Here is a 25,616-nt window from a genome sequence, read left to right as displayed (position 1 = left end):
ATTAATTACAAGCAGAGTCCTTACTTAAGATGGGAAGGTGATTACATGTATTAAATCAGGTTTTTAAACAGGATCACAAGAGAGACTAGAAACTTAAGTTACCACAAAATTAACTAGACACTGACAGCTAGATTACACATCCAGAGCTTGTGGCATTCCTTTTACATTACAGTATACTCCAATTTATGAATTCAGGGATACAAAGGCCACATTTTTCAATAAGAACCAAAAGAAAGGATATAAAAGTTTGTTTCTAAGAAGAATCATTAAAATAAACTACCATGTTCAAGTTTTGTCATTCTCATTTTGGGGTTTGCAGTAAAGGCAGGCAGGACAGAGGGAGACAGTGGTTAGGACAGACACAGGGATGACCAGGATGGTATGGAGAGGGATATTCAATAAATTAACATTTCTAGTTTAGAAAAACTAGAAAATAAAAAATGTGCCAACATTCTGGAAGTGAAAATTTGAGTCAGTTTTGGTTGCTTTTTAAAACAAAAACTTGTAGTATTTCCCTTGAAAAACATTTAAGTAGAAAATCTTATTTTTCAAATTAATCTCCGAATTCTCATTTTATTGAAATTGAGATTTTATGCTCCTATGACAACACCTCAAAGAGCATATTTTTAATAATTTTAAAAATAGTTATAATTTTAATATAATTTTAATTGACAAGTTACCAGAAAATTCACTATTTGTACAACACTTGTATTAACATGGATCTAAAAAAATTACAACTCCACTGCTCATTAAGCATCATCTCGAAGTCCACAACACAAGACATGCTTTTATCTACTTAAGTTGCACCATAGTGCTAGAGATGCAACACACAGCTTGTCCTTTTTTACTAGTATTTTTTTTCTTGTTCGGTTGTGTTTTTTTTGGTTTGGTTCAGTTGGGAAGGGGGGGGGGGGGGGAAGAGCTAGGTTTGTTTTTTGCTATAGATCTTTTGTCAACTGCTGTCATAGCAAATATTTACAGTTCCCTTCCCAGATAACCGAATAATTGCATGAATGCTGTGAGAAAAATTTACTTATGTCTTGGCTTGCGAAGAAAATGTAGAAAGACTAAATTGATAAAGCAATTGTTAATCTCTTTCATGGTAGAGAATTAGTTTCTCTCCATTCCGAAGTAAATTGAGCATTCTTTGTATTTGATGCTTAAGTACCTGTAGATTTAACAGTTCTTCCCACTACAGAAGGGATTTAGTGCAGGCACTGTAAAGGACAGAAAGCTGTACTAGATTGTACTAGATGAGAAGTTCTGCCTCAGAAAGCAAGTTTTTCTATATACAATTCAATATATTGTGTTTGGTGCCATTTATGTTCAGCAAACTTTGAACACCTCCAAGCAACTCCAGTCTCTCAGTTTTGTTTGGGATGTGTACACACAAATGAGGGGAAAAAATGCCAATCATTTTTCAATCAGTCATGAGCAACTCAGTATAAACATGATTATTGTATCTTTTAAGCCTTAAAATTTGACTATAAATATATACAGAACATTTCGTGATTAGGACTTAAACTCTTAACTAAACAAAGTTCACTGCACCGCTCACTGTGCTTGAAGGGGAAGGAGGGGCTTCCTGTGTGTTGTGTGCTGCAATATTAACTTAAATCCATATTTATTGCTTTATTTCATTAGAGGGCAGGAGATGGGGAATGACATACAGTCAGTTGTAGAGCACAGACACACGTTGTGGTGTTTGCTATTTCCTGATCCCTTCTCCTTAACTCACAGCTCTTTCCCCTTCCTCTATCCAGCACTGAGTCTGGCAAATATTCTGATCACAGAGGAAGAGAAGTAACCATACTACAATGTCCCTCCTCAGCAAGTACATGTATGTATCACTGACTGAAGAATCATGTACTAAGTTTTGCTGTTCTGAATAAATGTTTAGCATTGAACAAAGTGCTACTTAGAAAGCAGCTTGCCATTTCTTTCATTTACAAATCCTTCCAAAACACTAAGTACCAGCATCACTTTCTTTCCCCACAGGAAGTACCTGCCTCTTCATTGAAAAGGGAAAGATCCAAAATATCAATTACATTAAATTGCATTCAATTTATTTTTTCCACTAGAGAAGTTGGTACCACACTCTTCTTGACTAAACATATGCATAAAATTAAGTAAAATATGAAATAATGTATTGATACTAAAGTTTTAAGACTATCTGAAATATGACTTATTTGATTATGAATTCAAAGATTAATTGGAAGCAGCTCAAACAGGAAGCTATTATGATCACACATGCTAAAAGGTATCTGTTGTAATAATTAAAATCATAATCTGTAAAGAACCCCTGAATCGTCAGTTGTCTCAAATAAAAAAATAAAAACAGCTCATCCTATTAAGCAACATAGTAAGTCACTTATTACACTGGTCACTTGGTTTAATTGCTATTGCGAGTCACTGTGCAAGAGCTTCCATTAAGCAGTTGACCTATACTGCGTAACATTACTTCTGCAATAGTGACCTTCTTGAACAGTTACAACCCTCATTAGCTATGAAACTCAAGAGTCTAACATAAAACTAGGAGAAAAATCTTTTCTGGAAGTACCTGGATATAAGTAATTCTGATTTGAGGATTAAGGGCATCTGCAACATAAGCATATACAGTTAATGGCAAGTGCAAATGGAAAACCAGTGAACTTGCAGCACACAAATTCAAAAAACTAATATCAGAAAGAGAACAGAACTTCCCAGTTGCTGAGTGATGAACCACCAAAGGAACCACTCAAGTGTAGCCTTGAGAGGCTTAAACCAAACAGTATTATCATGCATCTCAAGAAGGAAAAAACAAAGCAAATTTATCATGGTGTAAGAGATGAGAATTTAATAAGTGCTTTAGGGAGATTCTAGGGTTGTGAAAAAAATTGTGGGATGTTTAGGGGAAGAATCAGACAAGATAGGGGAGGAACAGAAGTGGTTTAGGGATGAACAAGCACGGAAAAAATGTAAGAAAGTGACTGAAATAACCTGACTGCCTGTGTCTGTTTTCCCTGTCACTCTACTGAAATGCTTAGCATACAAGGTAAATTCCCCCACCCCCATACCTCAGAGAATACAAAGTAAACAGCATTAAATCCTAATCACCACCTGGCATTAACACATGGTTTAACACATACTATATTTTTCCTAGTTACTTAAGTGTGCCCAAACTCAATCCCTAAAACTGCCTACTGAAAATGACCCCTGCTCTCTATTAAACTTTGGAAGCTTTCTGGAATGGAGTCTTTGATTCTCGGCTGTCCTGAAGCTACATTTCAACAATAAATTTCCAGAGCTTAAAAGTTTTTCTTCAGCTTTTCTTATTATTTTATTTATATCCATAAATAAATTCTATATAGGATATCCAATATATAAATATATAACATGGAATAAAACGATTCCATTTTATAATCTGTAAATTACATAGAATATAAATTCCTAAAAATAGTTACGTATCTACATAGAAAAACATCTGAATCTATGTTAAAACAAAAATAATGTAAAATAGAACAACATAAAGTAATTATATAGTACACAGAATGCCTGCAGCATAAGTAATATACATACGAAGCCATAGGTGACAGAAGAATAACAAAACTTAAGTAATGTTATTAAGTGTAAGATTTTAAGTATTTACCAAAGTAGAGGAATTTAACTCCACATATGTTAAGTGCTGAACAATTCAAATGACTTCTCCCATTTGGTAAACAGTGAAGTTTCAATAAACTGAAAGAAATAATTACCACTAACACACATAAAGTCTCATTTTATACTTACTTTGCATAGTCAAAGAGCCTGCTGTCCCAGAGCTGATGAGTTCCTTTTGGACCAGAGTGGAAGAAACAAGAATCTGTACCATCAAAGTTGTTGAGACCATCCTCACAGTTTTTTGATGCATGGCTGTGCACAACATCCAGCAGGACAGTGATGCCCATTGAGTGAGCAACATCAATCATTTCTTTCAGGTCATCTGGAGTTCCATAGCGGCTATCAGCAGGAAAATGCAATGTATTATGAGTGCTACAGTCTGAACTTAAGCTGACAATACTCATAAAAGCTACATCAGCGACAGCACGTCTTCATCACTCAGCTTCCAGTTATATATAGGTTATTTTCTCAGCTATTGATCAGAAACTGACAATTTAATAAAATTTTAATTATAAAAATATATAATGAACGCATGCAGTGTTTTGCAGAAATAGTTTAAAAGCTTTTTATTCTCCCCTTTTAATCTGTTAATACATCAAATTCAGCACAAAAGAACTGATACAACTTAAAGCATCTAATACGGAACAATTCTTCGTTTTGTCAGAAATGATAATTTATTTGCATTACTGGAATTAAGTAATCCATAATGACTACAAAAGTAAAAGTGCGTTAATGGAAGTCCACAAAATACAGCATTTGTTGTACTGCTGTCCTGCTTAGTTATGTGTTTTAGGTACCATGCTATTTTCCAACTAACTTTCAAATATAGATTGTCTCCTGTGCCTAACAGAGATTTCTTTAAACTAATTAAGCAAGTTAAAACTCCTTGTCTACCTAAATTTAGCCTGGCTGTCCCTTAAGCTTCACCAAGATGAAAAAAACCCACATCGAAATCACAACATTCAGGTTTACTACAATTGTCTTAACAATTGCCTGAGTATATTCCCCAACTATTTTCACCCTAGACATTAAATCTAAGTACAGTCAATTACAAGCATGGAAAAAAGTTCCCACAGAACACACAGAGCCATCATTTAATCAGGTTTATTATGAACAAGTAATGTACAATTCTTTTTATCATAAAAGAATGACTTACACATAGTGTTTGTTACTGCCAAGAATTCCACAACACAAAACCCATGCATAAAGACTGCTGAGGCTGGATTAGCTGGAATATGCTATGACAGCTGAAGTCACTTATAACCTTTTTGTCTGTACCCTATACAAAGTATTTCACAGAACAGCTGATCACTATGTCTGAACTGATTTCAGATTTAAGAGGATGTTAGAACAAATACCTAAGCTACTGCTTTCTCTTCTCATTAAACACATACTTACAGACAAAATCATACAGACATACTGTTTTCAATGGACAGGTAGTAAGGTAAAAGAACAGAGAAGATGCTGAAGTACTTAAACCTACCTTGATGCTGCAAAGAAGCTTGTGACCTGATAACCAAAACTGGCGTAGTATGCATGTTCCATAATAGCCATCAACTGGACACAGTTATATCCTACAAAAAAAAAAAAAAAAAAAAAAAAAGAAATAAACTAAACAATCCTCTGCCTTAAGGACAGTTAAAAGAGAATTCAACACCTGAAAGATACCTATTCCAGTCTCCTCTCTTTTAGCTGCTTCTAACACTAACATCTATAGATTCAGCCTATTTCAAGAAGTAATTCTACCTAATATTTTATATTAATTTGATCTTCCTTTGAAAATGGAACACTCAACATGTCAAGCCATCTACATGTAATGAGGTGTACTGAATCTGTGATTTAGAAAGCAGTAAGTAGCCTCTGGGCTGCATCAACAGAAGCATGGCCAGCAGGTGAAGTGAGGCAATTCTCCCCTTCTACTCTGTTCTTGTGGAACCTCACCTGGAGTAATGAGTCCAGCTCTGGGGTCCTCAGCTCAAGAAAGACATGGACCTGTTGGAGTGAGCCCAGAGGGACATGATCAGAGGGGCTGGAGCACCTCTGCTATGAAGAAAGAGAAAGCTGTAGTTCTTCAGCCTGGAGAGGGAAAGGCTCCAGGGAGTCCTTGTAACAGTCTTTTAATGCTTAAAGGAGAGTCAAAAAGATTGGGACTGAGTTTTTAGCAGGGCCTGAAGCTATAAGACAAGGGGTAATGGCCTTAAACTAAAAGACAGTAGATTTAGTCTAGATATAAGGAAGACATTTTTTACAGTGAGGGTGGTGAAACACTGGAGCAGACTGCCCAGAGAGGTGAGAGATGCCCCACCATTGGCAGCATTCAAGGTCAGGTTGGACACAGCTCTGATCACACTGATTTAGTTGAGGATGATCCTTCTCACTGCAAATGGGTTAGACTACACAACCTTTAAAAGATCTCTTCCAACCCAAATCATTCTATGACTATGATTCTATATGCAACTATAATCTTAATTTAAACTTCAGAGTTTTAACTATGCCAATCAGCATGTCCTGAACTTGTGCTTCACTTCTGACATTTGCATTTAAGGGGTGTGTGGGAGCAGTCACATACTATACCTTATGCCCTACGAAATCTTTTTTTTTTCACTTCAAAACCACTTTTCTTTCCAACTTAAATTAATGCATTCACTCTCTAAAAGGCTTCTAAAAGGAGAAATGCATTTTTCTCCTGAGTATACCAAAGAACCAAGACAGTATAGAAGGCTGGGGACACGCTGTATCACCCAAGACAGTTCAGTGCAATATTAAGGGAAGGAAGCCTGGAGGGAAAACAACATACAAATGATGAAATCACAATACCTGCCACACATCTTAACTAAAGCTATCCTTATTATCAGTGAATAAGTGCCACTGACAGCTTGCAAGTGATGACTAATGACAAAGATAACTTTCAGCTTTATTCTACAGCCTGTTGAGACTCCCACCACCACTACTTCTCTTTAGTAATTTAACCTAAATATTCCCTTTATTCTTTAGTTTAGACAAGATACTGATCTCTTTTTTACTGCTTTTATTTTCAGATTTCACAGCTATAAAGGGGTTATTGGCATGATGATAGTTGGCATGAACTCAGCAATCTGTCAAGTTCATTGATGGTTTATAATTCAGGTTCACTGCACTTATTTACAGCATTTTTATAAATAAGTAGCAACATAGCATCAATTTATCTCATTCAATTTGCTTACTATTTATTCTGCTAGTTGTCATGCACATATTTCTAAAAACTATTAATATCTTGGCATTGTTAAATACTGATGTCTTTATGCTTATTCTAAACAAGATATTACAATACTAAATATAATACTCCTTAAAAATACATTTTAAAAAATACTTCATTGCCAGTGTTTACTTAATGTAAACAAGAACAAACATTGCCTATTATTCCATTATATTTTGTGTGTTGTGCGTGTTATGTATGTAATGTACTATATAATATTTCATTCCCTTTGTTCTATTCTATCCTATCCTCCTTAAAACTTGATATTATCATTATTTTACGGTTTATCAGTCTTTTCTCCCAGAAGAAAAATCCAAAAGGTAAAATTGAAAGCTTTCATAATTTGGTAATATATTAAACTCCTGGAAAGCCAAAATCTTTGGAAGTAAGGAAACGGAGATACACAATGTGGAATCTTAATCCACTTGTTGAGGATCTAGAGATGTGCAAAATCCCTCACCTCACCTGTAAACTCAATTTCATGAAAGGCGAAACCCACATTCTATAAAACATTGACTCAACAACTAAATCTACAAGAAAAACCTACAGGCTTTTTCAGACGCTCTGATAAATAAGCAAAAAAAAAAAAAAAAAAAAAAAAAGCTAGAATCAAAGAACACAAGCAGAGCCCCCATCAGCCATGGATGTCACAATCATTTCACAGTTGAGTATAACAAAACATTTCATAACAGGGCAGTAAGAGACAAGTTCTAATATTCTGAAGTTCTAGTAAGAAACAGTGCAAAGACACTACATGAAAAAAATAATCATATAGAAATTGAGGTGAACAGTTTTGCTACACTTTGAGATAATTCTGCCACCTGTTTCATACATTCCCTTCAATAGGTTTTTTTTCTCCCCTTCAACAGTTCTTTACTAAAAGGATTTCTCACATTCTAAGTTTCCATATTCTGATACTTCACAGTAACTGTTTAGTGACAAAACACATCATGCTTATTCTGGTAAACAGAAAGGACAGTCCTCTTGTTCCAGGTATTTCTTTGTCTTTCCTTAGAATCTACATTAGTAGAAACAATTACAACCACAGTATTTTCTGAAGACTATCTCAAAAAAACAGGTCCTCTTTCAGGCTGAAAGCAAACCATGCCAAAAAACTTCCTTGCAATATTTATCTAGGCTTTTGCAATCACTTAAAAGCCTGTGGAATAAATGTTGATTCACATTATCTATTTCAGTCTTTGTTTCTTCATAGATTTTACTTGTTTATACTTTTTGCTGCCCTAAGAATCTGTTTATATAGTATATGTAATCTGAAGACACACAAAAAATCCTATAGCCACTTTATAATTATCTTTAATGTCATCACAGGCACATGAAAAATTTATTTCTGCAAGTACCTCTTTATTACTTACCAAGATCCTTTATTCTAGGTAGCACATTGTATGTGAAATTTTTATAAGAAGCTACTTTTCCTTCTGGGGAAGCAATTCCCACATGAGATTCATAGATTTTTAGGCTTCTTAATCTTTTGGGGGAAGGATGCTTATGCTATAAGGAAAGAAACCAATTGTAATTAGTACACTACAGCTTGGGCATGTCACAATCACACGATTTGAACAGGATGAAAAACAATAAAGGCTTGTTTTGCTTTTTCCTCTGAAAGCATAAGTATTTAAAAATAATTAAGAAATTTAAACTGTCAAAACAAATGTCTATTTCAAACTAATATGCTGCATGAACAAGAAACTAGACATCCAGAATTCAACACTTTTCTTACATTGTTTAACATTTTTCTTACACCCTTTTAAATTACACTTTTTAAATTTGAAGTGTACAATACAGCTATTGCATCATAAAGGTCTTCTGAACTGCCCTGAAGCTTGCTTGAAAATAAACAATGATAAAAGACTATTGGGTTTTTTTCTAAGCACGCCTGCTTTTTTCAGGTATTTGAATTTGCTCTGCCTTCTCCCAACTAAAATTAATAAATATTTTATGCCAGAATACAGTTTCCACAGTACAGATTCCAAATACTTAATATTAAAAAAGAAGAATCTTAAGTCTGTAGGCAAGTACACAGTATTTCTAGATGGGTGAAAATAGTTCAAGAATAGAGGTAAGTAAAAGTTCATCATGAAACCTCCTTCTCACACTTGAAGAGCTTACAATTGATTGGGATTTTACTTTTTAAAATAAAACTCTTGTTGCAAAAAACCTAGGAAAATCTATTCATAAAGGAATTTCTTTTCTGATTTACCTCAGTAATGCCTTGCACCTGCACCCTAAACATTCTAGCCTCCTTTTAACTTTAGGTCATACAGATCACTGGATTTCCAATATCTCTCCATTATCCTTCCTACAGGGAATCTAGATGTCACACAGTAGCACAGATACAGCGTAGGTCACTAAATTCATACAAACTATAAGCTAAATAGAGTTACTGTAGATTATGTAATGATTATTCTTAAAGATATTTTCTATTCAAGTTACCCTTTCTCTGTCAAGAAGGTGCTTCATAAGTTGAGGTAGGTACTAAAACTTAACTTGAAAAAGAGATTGTAGTAGCTTTAAATACAGAATACCACATTCTGTTTTTTAGATGAAACAAGTGTAATAACCTGAGATAACACCAGTCAGTCAAATTTCTAAATGATCTCCTAGGATATTCTTCATATATCATGAAGAGGTCCTCCCCTTTAGCAATGAATCAGAATAGGGCTTTAAATAAAAATGGGTTTTCCTGATAAAGAAACTAGGATTTGACTGGAGCATGAGCACTTTGTTTTTGAAAGATTTTTCTGACTTCATATGGCATTGCCTTATTACTAGAGTACTGAACTTCATATTAACAGCTGGTTCTCAAAACTAATTCAGGTAATTCCCCTCCTCTGTATAAGGAAGGGCTTCATAGTCCTGAAGCAGCTACAGAGGTTGCCAAGCATGTAGGAAGTCAACTTCAGAATACCTCTTTTAAAGGCTTCCTGTTTTTTGTGTACTCCGTGGGAGATAGAGAAATCAACTCAAAACCACCCACCATCCAGTCACTTGTTTCTGTCAAAGCCATGAATAAATACCCTTCATTTCTCTGGTAAGTTTTTTTAATTAGTTTGCTACCATTTTGTTGCGGAACTACTCTTCTCCCTGCCCCCGTTCTAAGCAAGGATACAAAGATGAAACAATGCATTGTTTAATACTCTTTGTACACCTTTTGAACATAATACTTGTCTTACTATATATGATTGTGGTGGACTCCAGTGCACCCAATCATAATTCACTTTGTCTTCATCACGGACTACATATCTTGCCCAAGGTGAAATACGATAGAGGAGATTGCCATTTTGAGCACGAATCACCACCTATAAAACAACCACAACATATGCATGCAGTCAAATATAATTAATATAATAACTCTTATGTAAACCATAGCAAGAGAATGAAACAGTATACTATATAGAAATCTGAAGAGTACACAAATATACAATGCAAGTCAAAACAAGAAAGAATGACCCTCTTCACAGAGATTATTTTCAAAGGGATAGTAAAACCAGGCATGTCAGACAAAGAAGGGAAGTTCACATGCAGGATCTGAAAAGTAAGAATATATTTGTAAACCTCATATAAGTAAATGGGAGAAGTTTTCCCAAGTAGAATATTGCTAGGTGCCCTAATTTCCCATCACAGCTATTTTCCCATTACATTCTTAATTTAAATAGACATGTAGTCTATATAATATGAGAATATGAGAACCAATATGAGAACTGTGAGTTGTTTACTTGGCAAGCAATGTAGTATGCCAACATAAGTATCTTAATTCACTCTCTCTCTGTGCTCTGAGTCCTGACTGACATCACACAGAGCTGAACCACTGATCATCACAAGCACAGTACAGCTTTCAGGCCAAGAGTAGCAAAGAGCAAATTTAAATTGCAGAGTTTCTTCTACTGCCTTTGTTTCTCTGAACGCCTTCATTACTTTAATAATAAGGTATTATCATCTCATTTTACTTTTCATGTTTGGTTTAATCTATTTTATAAGAGATAAAAAAGGCCTTTTTTTTTTTCTTTAATTCCTTCAAAAAGCTCAGAGCTTCACCAGAAAGAGTGATTAAAAACAACAGACATAGGAGTTTTTGTAATTTTACATAACAAAAGCAAAATTGAAGTAATTACTAGGATAATGTCCTACCAGGACCTTGCAGAAGACATTGTACTTGAGGACTTCTCAAACATACAATCTCTACTTTATGGAATAATTAAATCTTGAAGATATCCCTGGGAAAGGGGATGAGGATCAAGGGCTGCAAAGTACTGTTGCTGACTGGGAAATTCATGCATGTTTAGGAGCTGGTGACAACAGGTCAGTGCTGTGCTACAGATACCCTTTGGCTGAAGGACACCTCAGCACAAGAGGGGCCAGCACGCAGCTCATGCTCGGTACCGGTGACTACGCTACCCAGGTGGCCTCGCAACACCACCACTTTGGCTGCCATTGAAACAGTAACATGGAAGGCCTGCAAATTTAGAACCCAGAAATGAACAAGCAAGTGAGATCCTGAAGTTCTTCATTCCCTTTTTCTTTAGAAAATGATGCTTCACTTTTTGGTTATGTTGTTGGTTCTGGGATGTGCTTTTGCGTGTAATTGAAACTGAACATCATAAGAAGCCTCAAATCAAATGAGAGGTTGAACTCCCCTCAACACACACACACACACACACACACACACACACACACACAAACACTTTCACTTTTCATTAAAGAGTGACTCTTTTTTGCTACCAATTCCTAACACATGGTCTGGAAGGTGACTATTTTTAAAAATTGCCTTTTCACCTATGGCAACTGTTTTTCATTATTTTGATAAATTATATGTATCCTTAAGGAAAACACAGAAGTAAGATATAGCTTCCTCCACTCATCCCGAATTATTACCTGTGGTGTTACTCTGCAATGTTGAGATATAAAAAGTACATGCCATGTGTACTCTTCACCTTTCACTTGATGTTATATATATACATATATATACATGTATATATGCATAAAGAATACGAAATATAGTGATTACACAGCCCTTTCGACAAAATACCTCTATTTAACGGATACTGTACTTTTGCTCCAAATTTACTTTATTTTACTTATTTGAAAGTAATTCTTAAATTTATGATGCATAACCTAAGCTAGGTACCACTTAGTTCATCAGCATCTTATATCTGAGTGTACATTTTTTTTTGTTAACTCAGTCATCTCTAAAGAACACATATAAAGTTACAATGTTTATTAAACAGGCTTCTTTAAATTAGCCATGGGATTTACCCGCTTTATTTTCAAGTTTTATTTGTGTTCTTTCCTTAAGTTATTAGCAGGTACACATCATACCGTTTGATATAAAAACTGCAGTCCCCCACTAAATAAAGTTTAAAAAAAGCATAATACTAAAGCATGAAATACATTTGTCACATGGACAAAGCAAACTGGCAAAAGTTCAGCCTCTAATCACAACTAACACATTTAAGCTTTAACTAAAGAAAAACCTAAGTAAAAGTAGTTGCTGTACTTCTGATTCTGTTTTCAGGGTTTTCTTTTACTGCCTTCTAATAATATGTAACAGAGCATACATATTGCTGGCTTTTTAAAATGTAATAGAGAATACAGATAAAATTGCTAGGAAAATCATAGTTCAACTTTGTAGTCATATGTAATAAACAATGAGGCATGGTACATCAAAACTCTACAGTAGGCATTTAATATACATAGTATGTACCAAAAAGCTCCTTGTTATTAATATGTTTCGGTTATGTACCCACATTATGGCTTGCCCTTGGCTTTCTTCAGCTTTGTGATTTAAGTCACTTTTTACACATTTACCAATATGAACTATGTAAAATTCTGATAGAGAAGCAGCAATTCAGGTCACTACAGATAACACCCCAACAAAAGAATCAGTGCTGAGGGAGAAAGGAAATCCAAGTTTCCTGGGCAAAATAATGCATCTTCCTCAGTTTGGGTCTTTAAAACGTTAGGAAAGCCAAAACTATGCTAAAAAGAAAGCTACACATAAAGAGCCACGTTTACATTACCCAAATTTAGGACAGAAAGACACAGAAAAAAGACCCATGAAGATAACATCACCATCTAAATTAAACATCTCTGAAACATAACATAGGTTAGTATTTTGCTATCAAGCTGTGTAATACATGAGCAATATGACCATCTGGGATTATTTTTTTTTTTAGTGTAGAAGGTTAAGTCTCTTAACATATAGCCTATTTAGAACACTGCATGAAAAAGTCTTTTTTGCCTACTTCCCTATAGTTTCCAGGGTGGCTTACTGGAAATTTCTAACAGAAGATTCTGCAAAACTCAAAGTTATTAATGCAGCTTTTGCCTCCATCAATACTAGATATAGTTCACCTGGATTGCTTTGAAGTTCTTCCATCCTCCATGGTAAGCACATTCACACAATAATACGTAAAAACTCAAAATACTTGGTAACTTTTGATGACACATGAATAGGGCTTCCAAATGAAACATTAATACATGTAAATAAATACTAACAGAAATAAACAAGTGTCAGAAAGAAAGAATGAAAACAGCCTGCAAAATTTGACATTAAAAGACAATTCACTCCAAAAACGGGTATGCCATAGATACCCAATTTATATAAACACAACAGAATTACAAAATAATAAATAATGAGGTGCTGCTAATCTTTTCTACATAAAGGTTTAAAATATGTATCTTGCTTGCATTTTCCATTATAGGGATGCTGAATGAAATTTTCAATGCATATTTCAAAATTTCTCTCTGTAACATTCAGCAGACTTGAAGTTTAGCATCCATCACCATTTTAAGTATTGCAGTAAATTTCATAGATGAGTACTCCCAAGGTAGTGAAAAGATATCCTGGTAACCCAAGGCTTACGGCACCAATGTATCTGAAGTGATTAATTCTAAAGAACTCTTGGATGTGAATAAAAATCACTAGAAAAGCTGACATGTATGCCTCTCATAAGAGCAAACAAAGCCAAAAATGGCTGCCTTTGAAAGTATGTGAAAACTGGTGTGCAAAGGTGCATTCCAATTTTCAAAATGTTGGCCTTCTGGAAGATAGGGCAGGACCTAAATCTCATAAGGACATTAGTAGCAAAGCTACAATGTGCTTCATGTCTGTCCGACTAGAGTATAGGGGATTTATGAAACGGGAAATAAGCTGAAGTGTAAAACTAAGTGCAGTGTATAGCGTTTGTTGTGATGAAGTTTAAAACTCTCAAAAGCAGTTTATTACAGTCAAATAGAAACTATCACTCTCAGGGAAGCCTAGTGTCATACAGAAAAAACAGTAACACACTGAAGCACTTTAAAAGCTGAAAGAGGTTTCATTTAACAGCACTTCTCATCATGGAATGGCTTATGCTGGAAGGGACCTTAAGAAATCTACTACAAACTCCCTGCCATGGGCAAGGATGCCTCTCAACAGACAAGGTTGCTCAAAGCCCCATCCAACTTGGTCTTGAACACCTCCAGGCAGGGAGCATTCACAACTGCTCCGGGCAACCTGTTCCAGAGTCTGACCACCCTCGTACTGAAGAATTTCTTCCCAAGATCCAGTCTAAACCTATTCTCCTTCACTTTAAAATCATTTCCCCCAATTCTGTTGCTGGACAATCTTATGGAAAGTCCCTCCCCAGCCTTCCTGTAGGTTGTCTTTAGGTATTGGAAGGCAGCAAAAGGTCCCCCTGGAGGCTTCTCTTCTTCAGGCTGAACAATCCCAGCTCCCTCAGCCTCTCCTCATAGCAGAAATGCTCCAGGCCCTCCTCTGGACTTGTTCCAACACATCTTTGTCCTTATTGTGAGGACAAAAAAAAAATCAGAACTGGATGCTGTATGTGAGGTGGGGTCTCATATGAGCAGAGTAGAGGGGGAGAATCCCTTCTTTGATCTGCTGGCCACTCTCCTCTTGATGCATCCAGGGACACAGTTGGCCTTCGGAGCTGCCTGAACCCACTGCCAGCTCATGTTGAGCTTCTTGTCAATCAACACCTCTGAGCCCTCTCTTCAGGGAGAAGAACCCACTCTGTACCCAGCTTGTAATTGTGCCTGGGATTGCTTCAACTCAGATGCAGGACCTTGCACTTGGATTTGAACCTCATGCAGTTCGCACTGGCCCATTTCTCAAGCCTGTGAAGGTCCCTCTGCATGACATCCCTTCCCTCAAGTGAATCCACCACACCAGACAGCTTGGTGTCATCAGCAAACTTGCTGAGGGTGCACTAAATGCAGGAGAGGACAAGCGAGATTCAGAGACCTCAGTATTCAGACAACAAAAATTTGAGACTCTTTGGTGTCCCACTGCTCTGCCTTTCCAAAATAGCATGGAACTTCCATATCACCTACAGTGTATCTGCCAACTGGTCCAGGATGTCTCAGGGCATTTAAAGAAAAATTCAGCACTTATGTTCAGGCATCTTTCAATCTACTGTGATTTGGGGAAATCTGGCTGCTAGAGAGCAGCCTTGTGGAAAGGGATCTGGGGGTCTTGGAGGACAACAGGCTCAACATGAGTGAACAGTGAGCTGCAGCTGCAAAGAAAGCCAGCAGGATGCTGGCCTGCATGAACAAGGGCATCACCAGCAGAGACAAAGAAGTCATCGCCCTGCTTTACTCAGTGCTTGTCAGACCACACCCTGAGTACTGCATTCAGTTTTGGTCCCCACTGTATAAAAAAGATGTGGACAGGATGGAGAGGGTTCAGACAAGGACCACAAGGATGATCAGAGGACAGAAGCACCTGCTGAATGAGGAGAGGCTGAGAGAACTGGGTTTGTTCAGCCTTGAGAAGGCCTAGGCGAGACCTTATTGCAACGTTCCTGTATTTAAAATGCAGCTACAAAGAAGATGGAGACTCCCTGTTTACAAGGGATGGATAAGTCACATGGATAAGACAAGGGGTAAGGCACAAGTTTCTCCTGGCGAGATTTTGCCCACAAGAGGAAAATTCATAAGGAGGGTCAGACATTGGAATGGTGTCCCAGAGGAAGTGGTGGATTCCCCCAGTTTGGAAAGTTTTAAGTTTCAGCTTGACAGGGTGCTGAGACATCACACATGAACAATAATATGAGAAGGACTGGACCAGATGATCCTTGAAGGTCCCTTCCAATCTGACATTCTCTAAAAAAAATCAAATAAAAATAAAAGCTGAATGTGGTTGTGCTACTGTTAGGACAGATGAAACTGTGCAGTAACAAGCCACAAAAAAACACGTTTAAAATTCATATGTTCCTGAATATCCCCTTTCTTATGTTTGAATACCTTCATTTTTTTCTTCACATCAGCTTCATTGGGCTACCTCATCTTCCAGTGCACAAATACACAGACCTTCAGAACAGTGTGGGATAAGAATTCAAATGACAGTTTAATAAAAGAGTAGACAATTTCTCTGGCCAGCATCCACTCCTTTTAGCTTTCACTTCCTGCATTTAAAGCAGACTCTAATTCCATGCATGACCTTTGTATTAAATTACGATGTTTTCCTGCAAGTCAGCCTGTTTTTGATGATGATGATGATGATGATGATACAAAGTCTAACACAAATAAAAATGTCATGTTGTCTTGATAATTATTGATTCTACAGCTATTTATCCCCGTTTAAAAATAGCATCTGCTGGACTTTTTTTTTTTAAGAACAAATAAGACTAATTTTTGCAGTTCAGGAAATTTCTTATTAATGGTTTGTCATTTATACTTGAATTGGGGACTGGAGATATATGCAAGTCAATAAATTTCTCTGAAACACTATTATTGTTTCATTACTTTAATAGCTTGAAAGCACTTGGAATGACTGTTAGTATATGTGGCTTTTAATACAACAATGAAATTAAACTGACCAAACCAAAAATAGCTAAGGTAATCAGAGTGGACTAGCTTTATTAGTAGTATGGAAATGTCAGTGACTTGATATTTATGTAAGGGGCAGTAAGCTATTATTTCAATATTTTACAGCTTGCAGTGTTTCATTAGCTTCATATTTATTCAGTTTCATTTCTGAGACAAGATTATCCGAATGTAAAAGCCACAAGAACATAGATGGAAACACCATCTCATCTCAATAACATGCACCTAATTCAAAAGCTCAAGCTAACATCTAAAAGCATGGCAGGATTAGGTCTTAAAGACACTCTAGAAAGTCTGTTAAATGCCACAACATCAGTGTTTTTTCACTACATGAAATGTATTATTCATCCTTTTCTTAGCTTCTTCAAGTTGCTACAGAAATAGAGAAATGAAGTATTACTCTCGGTTGAAAAATACCTTTCCTGGTACACTTTAGCTGTATACTTATTTCCCCACAAAGCATACCCTGTCCTAACTTTAGCACCCAGGACAGAAGACATGGTTCTGATGATCTTTTGCCAGTGTATAGTATAAATTGAGCCAATTTACAAAAGTAAATAAAATGGCATTATCACCTCAGCCTTCCCCATGCACACAAAGGAAACCACAGGCCAACTACTATCATTCTCTTTCTACAGATCATAATGGTTTGTGAGAAACACTACACTCTAGGGCCAACATTTTAATGTTTATTTAACACATGGAGCATAAGAGAACACTCTGGTAAGGTAATGCAACCTTCTGCAAAACCCAGAACCATAATTCAAAATCTCCTGCCCTACACAGTTTGCTTTAAAGATTTAGATAAAAATACAAAAGACTGACAAAAAAATTGAATAGAACAGTACTGTTATGAGCTTTATTCTGGACTTCTCATTCAACCTAACAGATTTTAGGGACCAGAAAAAACATATTCCTCTTTAATTGCCTCAGAAATAGAAGGCAAAGAATGAAAAAGTAAACACAGCTTCTTCACTAGTACCCTACTCTTGCTACTGCACAGCCTAAGAAAGCCCAGAAGAGAGAGCAAGGAAGAAAAAGGATCAGAATTTGCTCAACACTTCAGCTTCCTTCTCAGAAGGAGCTTCCATCCAAATTGGGGGGATATGAGGAATGGAAAAAAAGACCTTACTGCAGAATTTTACCATACTCTGTTCCTATTGCCACAAATAAACAAGAAATCACATGGATCTGTCAAGGTGCTTGCAGTCACTGCAATTACCTCCAAACAAGCAAACTGAGTACAAAGTTTGAAAAGAAGTTCTAGAAAGAATGGACAGCATGTTACTTCTGCCAGGCTGCCCTCCTTCCTACATTACACATGGCCATGTACTGGAAAGAAAAAGCAATTGAACACTCTAGTCATATTATTCCACATCTCCATTTCTTCAACTTTTTTTGCCTCAAAAATGTAAGATTACTGTCAAAATTAAGCTAGTTGAGACAGATGTTTGCTTTGTTTGTTTGCTTGGGTTTTTTTTTTTCACCCCCACAAGGCAATTTTCTGGCAAAGAAATCTGCTAAAGGGATAAGCATTTAAACTAAATACTGAAAAAATAAACCTTAGTTATCAGACACACAATAATAATTCTCAGGTGGTTTACATGTTTAACAAAGTTCTGCAGAGGAATCTGTGCAGTTCAGAAGCCATTTGAGGCTTCTGAACATAGAGGTCTATTTGCTGTGAAGATTATTTTTCTGTAAATATATCATCACATCAGATACTAGACTGTAAACAGAGAGATTAAATATTTGTTCACAAGTCCCTTCTTTCCCCTTCCCTTCTCCACCAGGGAAAGAAAATAAATTAAAAAAATAAAAATAAAAATCAAGATATGCAAAAAGTAAAAAAAACCTAACTTCAAAGTCATGAAGTCATGCCTTGATTTTCCAAAAGAGGGAGATATAGCTCCATTTGTGAGTTAAGCATTTCAGTTGCAGTGAAGAACTATTCAGTGGTTTACAAAATCAGACAAAGGAGGAAAACTTTCGCTCTTTTTTCCATTTCCATGCTTCTCTTAGAACACCAAGGGAAATTTGTAAATACTAGCAAAAATACAGAAAATACTACATTATCTATTTGTTTATAAAAAATTCAAAAGTATAGAGACAGCCTCGTATGATTAAAAAAACCTATTGCAGACAGATGAAAATATCATAGAAAAAAAATCAGACTTAAAATCCAGAAAAGCTTAGGGAAGTCAAAAACAAAAGCTGTAGCATGTGGAAACATTTCCAATGGATTTCACCAGGCACAGGTATAGAAACAATATTTCATTAAATCATCATGATCTATATTAAAAGTACATAGCTTCCTACAGGAAGAAACAATATGCTTAGATATTTCCTACACAAAGATGGCATTATAAGGCACTGACAGACAATTAATTTTGTTTGGGTTTTGTTTGGTTGTTTGCTTGTTGTTTTTTTTAAAAAAAACACTACAAGTATGTATGCTGCAGGACAGCATTCATAGTTTTCTTTCAGTCCAGAACTCAGATTCTAAAAATCTTTTTCAAAATCCAATTCACAAAATATAAAGAGAACTGGAATCTCTAAAATGCCCAGTTCAGTAACAGTGATGGAGCTCAAAGACTACAGAAATTGTAGGCAAAATATAAATGCATTCATATAGGTATTATGTAACTGAGAGACTTGGTATAGGAGAGCACATTTTAAAAGCAGCCATTATAATGAAGCACATTTTACACAGTAAGTATAACTTGAAGTTGCTTCAAGCCACGTCAAGTAGAAAAACCCGACGGAGTATGTAATAAGGGCACCCAAGCATTAAGTATTATTTATTCTCAACTAAGGAGTTTGTATGAAAAACAAGCATTGCATAATGCACCTTGCAGGGGGGTGGTTGTGGCATAGCATGCTTTCTTCTTGATGCTCCCATTCACAGCTGCTTAGAACTGACAGCAAAACGTCTTTTGAAAATGAAGCAGGTCATGCTCAAGACCCTCACTTCCTCTCACATACCCTCATGGTGTCTTATAACTGGGTTAGCTTACATTCCCAAATGGTCCTTCCACTGTCCTCCTCCTGCTCTTGCTGTTGCCTCCCTGCACAGAAACCTGAGGTCACACCATCTTCGGAGGGTAATAAAAACATGCAGAGAATTGTCATGTGTTCCCTATGGTCTGACGTCACCCGTCATGGATGAGCTCACATGACCCTCTCCACACATCATTAGGTCATTAACTGCTTTGTATATTCTAAAGTAGAATACTTTGAATACTTTATAATAATGCCTCAGAAATCCTCCTCAAACAGCTCCAGTGTTGTGCTGCCAGTATAGATTCCAACTGACAAGACTTGGGCATCCAAGGTGTGAAATAAGTCCATTAGAATACCAAGGTTTAACTTTTACTTTCTTCTTGACCTTTAATTTTCTCTTAACACTACAGACAAATACAGCTGAAGATTAGGAAGCACATACAAGTAAGTCTGTGGTATACATATGGAACTGAAAATATAAAATATGTCTCTCGGACCAGGTTTTTTTTTTTTTTTCCTTCACCCGGCTGGTAAATTACCATATGTTTATCTCAAGGAATGCCTGACAGACACCTGGTCGCCCAAACCTAGCAGGGTTCCAGGACACAAAGATAAGAAATGACTCATCCCAGGAAGCCTGGAGATTTGTATGTATCAGGGCCATCTTGAATGAAGGGACCCCCCTTTCTTTTTGGGGGATAAATAACCCTAGGAAAAGACAGGAAGAGTGAGCGCTTCTTCGGCTCGACGTCTTCTCGGCTCGATGTCTCCTCAGCTCGTCACCCCGATTTCCAGCTACGAAAAGACAGAGCAGCGACTCAACGACGAAACCCAGGAGCAGCCCCAGCCCGAAGAACCAGGAGCGACTCTCCAGCCCGAGGCCTGGTCCTGCAGGGATGGTGATATTTTCTCTCTTTTGTTTCTCCCTTTGTTACTCTTAACGACCCTCGATTAAGGTGGTTACTTGATACAAAAGGCCTTGTTGCTAATATAACCGGCTTTCCCTGTTTAGAAATAAACTTTGTAACTAATTTTAAATCCAGCAGTCGGGTTATTTGTCAATTCAAGCGTCGTCTCTGAGTCAGTGGCTGAATTTTCCTCGCAATCAAAATATAAATAATAACTCGGATCGTAACAAAGTCACACTGAGAGGTATCAGAAGCTTCAACTTAACTAACTAGTGGCATGATCTTCAAAACAACAATTGCTCCTAAAACACAGCCATGTTTATGTATACTGAATATATTCTCTGGCTTTATATCCCATTTCAAGACCTCTTCTTTAAAATCTCTCTCCCCTTTCCTCCAAAAAAATAAAAAAAAATAAAAAAAACCAAATCCACATCATGCTTTTACACACACCTAATACAAATTGAAACAATTAGTCTTTTGTATGGATAAACTAAAAGTATTTTTAAATAGCAGAACCTCCTACCAAAGAATGGTGCAATCTTCAAGCTACAGGAGAACTAAGCCTGCCAAAGTAACTGAACTAGAATATCCTGAAGTGCTGAGCTCAGTCTGCAACAGTGAGCAACAGTCCAGTGCATTACAATGCTTCATTACTGCTACAACCTCTGAGTCCATGAATAGTTGCACATTGTTTACCAAACCAAAACAGGAAAAGTCAAGAGACCATTTATCTCCCAGTGAACTAACACTTCCTGCTAGTAAACTTGATCTGTAACCCAGAGAAGTCTACATTAACTTGAAGAGTCATAGCTTGAAATCAAGTAATGAAACATGAAGGGTACTGCCACAAATTTAACTGATGCTTCACTTCCCATTCAGCACCACTGATGTCTAGAAACATACACCAGATGACTTGAGTCCTACCCCCTATAGTTCAAAACACCAGGAATGCCATGTCTGCTCCTTCTTGCACTTAGGTTATAAACCATGATGCTGCAACACTTGTTTCATTTACCATTCAGCTTTGTATATCTGGTGATTTTTATTTTTTTTCCATCCTATATATCATTTAAGACATGAAATCTAAGTGACATGGAACTTAACAAAACTATGAACAAGGATATTCCTCATCTCTCTCCCCCAGCTGAGGAAAAGAAAAAAAAATTAAAAAAACAGAAGTGTTTGTACATTAGGAAAGCAAGAAACACTTCCTCAGAACTTGTACACCCCTCCTATGGGTATATACAGCTCTCTTTGTAAAAGCTGTCTGACAGCATGTAACCTATTCACATTACATGTTACACAAAATCCACCACATCTTTAAAACTTCTTTACCTAGATTCCTAGCCACCTGATTTCCCATTATTAAAAACTTTCCTGGGTTTTCACATCTCATTAAAAATGCCTTCACATTTTGACTGCAGACTGCTTGAAGTGCATGAGACCTGAACTCAATGCCAGTCTGAAACGATGCTGTTGGACTTCCTGATCAGCAAGGGTCAGCTGTGACACCACCTACTTCATCAGTGACAGTAATTACACTTGATGAATTTTACTAACAGTGGTTCCCTGACACTGATTAACCTACCTGCTCACCATATTTGATTCTGCATCAAGGTTTACAAGTTAACACAGAACATGCAGATCTCCTATAAAAGAAAAGATACAGTGGTAAAAACTGAAAGGATGACGTTTTAATAACATTCTTTCCAGCTAACTTTTTTCTCCTGGTGTCATTTAGACCGTAAGAAAGGCTCATGCAGCAGCTGCTCACTAGAACCCCTGCCCCCTCATCGCCTCCTTCAGGATGGGGAAAAGGAAATCCACCTAAAACCTTATGGGTCAAGACAAGGACTAGGAGGGTTTCATTCACCAGTTGTGACGCTGGGTAAAAGAGGTTCAACTTGGGGAAAAAAAAAAAAAAGAAAAAGAAAAAAAAATCAATTTAATTCCTCACTAATCAAAAGAGGCAAAGAGAAAACAAAAGCTAGAGCTTAAAATACCTTAACCTCACCCCCTACCTTTTTCCCAGGCCCAAATTATTTTTCTCTTGATATCTCTACGGCCTCCCCACCTCCACAACACAGTGGAGAAGAGGAGTGTGGTTTATGATGCATTCATTACACGCTATTTTCTGACTCTGCCTCCTTAAGGGGAAGGATTCCTCACAGTTTTCCCCTACTCCAACACAGGGTCCCTTCCCACAGGAAAGAGCCCTTCACAAACTCCTCCAATGTGGGTCCCTTCTACAGGGTGCAGTCCCTCAGGAACAGACTGCTCCAGCATTGGTTGCCCACAGAGTCACAGCCACCTCCCCTGGCACTGTGTCCTCCACAGTTACAAATCCACTTCTCCTCCTCCGTTTTCCTCCATGAGCTGCAGGACCACATCTGTGCCACCACAATCCTTCATAAGCTGTTCCACTCTCGTCCTCCATGGGCTGCAGAGGGACAGCCTGCTGTCTCACCATGGGCCGTGGGGGAACTTGTTCTCAGGCACCTTCTCCCCCTCCTTCCTCACTGACCTTGGTCTCTCTGCTCTGACATTCCTCTCAGCTCTGGTATTGCTCTCTCCTCTCCCTGTCCTCTCCACTCAGAGCCTTTTAGGTGCTTGTTTCCCCTTCTTGAATATGTTGATTGCAGAGGCACATTCATTGTCACTGATTAGCTCAGCATTAGCCAGAGGTGGGGCCAGACTTTTTGAAGGTGGAGGAACTTCCAGTAGCTTCTCAGAGAATCCACTCCTGGGACCCTTCCACTGCTACCAAAAATGGAACCACATCAACCCAGAACATCACCCCAGCAACTCGTGAAAGTGAATGTACTTTTAGGTACTTCCCACCATTATCAATCTGTTACTGTTCTAATAAAAAGTTCCTTCTCTGTACCCTTTAATATTAAAGAGTTACATAACTGGATTAGAAAACTTCAAAATTAATACCGGTAAACTAAAAATATTTTGTTAAAACTGATTAAAAAAAATTTTCATTGCAATTTCTGTGCTGCAGCAGCAAATAGTGCCAACAGGATAATGGGCTGCATCGAGAAGGGCATCACCAATAGAGAAAGTTATCACCCTGCTCCACTCTGCACTTGTTAGACCACACACAAAATATTGATTTGGTCCCATCTATAGAAGAAAGATGCGGATAAGGTTTCAGAGAAAGGCCACAAAGACGGTCAAAGGACAGGAAAGTCTGCTGTATGAGGACAAAACTGGGCTTGCTCACCATTGAGGAAAAGAAGGCTTAGGGGAGACCTTATCCCCACATACCAGTACTACTGGTGGCTACTAAGATGATGGAGCCTCTCTTTTTACAAGAAGCTATAAGAAAAAGGTGTTAACGGGTACAAGCTACTCCTGAGGAGATCCCAATTGGACATCAGAAGAAAACCTTTCACTATAAGAACAGTTGGGACACTGGAATAATCCCTTCAGGAAACTGATGGATTCCCCAAAAGTCACCACCTTTCAGACTCAGCCTGACAAGGTGCGGGGCCATCTCATTTAAAATGTGCTCCTACCAAGAAAGGTTGGACCAAATGATTCTTGAGGTCACTTCCAACCTGGCATTTTCATGTCAGTGCCTACTGCACATTTAACTTAGTAACTATAACCACTGTTCAGCAATCACTGAAGCCACTCAAACATGCAACAGTCTGGTATATCAATAGAAGACTGTTTAAACAAGCATGCAAGATATCAAACCTAATCATCTCATTATGAGATACTCGCTCAAAAATTAAGTTTAGCATTTAAATATATATACATACACATATCTACATAGGAAGGATACAGATTCAACAAATCATGGAATATAGAGTTTAAAACTTTCTACCATTTTCTGAGGTGACCTTTCCAGAGAAAACTTATTTGTTCTCTGAGCTGTATACACGATTAGTCCTGTCAGCATATACAGAGAAATTATGAAGGCTGCTATGGTGCCCAGAAACAATCTGTTAAAACCCAATCAAAATTAAATGTAGAACAGACCTTTTTTTTTTATTTCCCCTCTCTTTTTTTTAACTTTCTCTCCACTCAGTTACAGAAAATCTACTCACTTGCAGTTGTACTGCTTCAAAAATGTAACATATAAATTTGGTCACTGATATTTACAGACAGCTTCCTAATCTTTACTTAGCCCTTGGTAAAAGTTGCACTACAGTAGCAAGTTGGCCATCCTCTTACTTTCATAACTCAAGAGAAGTAAGCCAGACTCCCTTGTTACACTAGCTTTCATGAATGTAGAAGTGATATTTAGTTGTATACAGTGTTTTATTTTCATGCATCTGCCAAGCATATTGTAAGATAAGTTTATTAATACATCAAATTCTTGTTAATTACTTCATAAATCACAGATCTACTGTCATTAGTAGAACAGTTAACTACTAGCTTAGTATACTATCGCCAGCTCACCAAACAAAATTTAGTGATTCTGCTATGCAGATCTCCTTCCTCCTATTCAATAGCCCAGGAAACCATGTATATCAATTGCAAATATTTTCAAAGCATCTTTATGTCTCCACCAAAAATTTTAATTTCAAAATTCTAATTTTAAAATTCTAATTTCAAAATTTGAACATTACAGACTACAGTGAAAACTTAATTTACAAGTATTTTTAAGTAGTTGAAAGACTCACTTAAAAACAAATAGTAAAAGAACAAAGTGGAACATTGATTGAACTGCTGCATGTATTTGACAACCCAAGACACTATTTGCTACAGAAGCCCACTCATGTAAATTTTTCTGAAAGCTTACTCTATATTGTGAAAAGTTAATTAAGAATATTCTGGCAATGAAGGAAGAATTCAGCAATCTTCAACAATGAAAAAAGAGAAGCCCCCTTGCTCCCCAGCTGCCATTACTGTTAAAATAACAAACATGCTGACATTTAAAAAAACTTTGGTAATTCCAGATCATCTTTCAAACTAGCCCCCTGAGAATAAAGAAACAGAGGTAAAGAATCTTAACTTACCAA

General features: G+C 37.0%; 1 protein-coding gene across 1 annotated transcript in view; it reads right to left on the bottom strand.

Annotated features, from left to right (window-relative positions):
• Positions 1–25,616, bottom strand: part of GBE1 (1,4-alpha-glucan branching enzyme 1) — a 149,446-nt gene that overhangs the window by 81,173 nt on the left and 42,657 nt on the right. The window contains exons 4-7 of the mRNA XM_030444095.1: positions 10,066–10,191; positions 8,248–8,383; positions 5,123–5,213; positions 3,769–3,978 (exon numbers count right to left, since the gene is read on the bottom strand). Of these exons, the coding sequence (XP_030299955.1) occupies positions 3,769–3,978; positions 5,123–5,213; positions 8,248–8,383; positions 10,066–10,191 (563 nt within the window). The remainder of the gene's footprint in view (positions 1–3,768; positions 3,979–5,122; positions 5,214–8,247; positions 8,384–10,065; positions 10,192–25,616) is intronic.

This window comes from Calypte anna, chromosome 1 (assembly GCF_003957555.1).
Source record: "Calypte anna isolate BGI_N300 chromosome 1, bCalAnn1_v1.p, whole genome shotgun sequence".
Lineage (NCBI taxonomy): Eukaryota > Metazoa > Chordata > Aves > Apodiformes > Trochilidae > Calypte > Calypte anna.
This window is presented reverse-complemented; position numbering and strand designations above follow the sequence as displayed.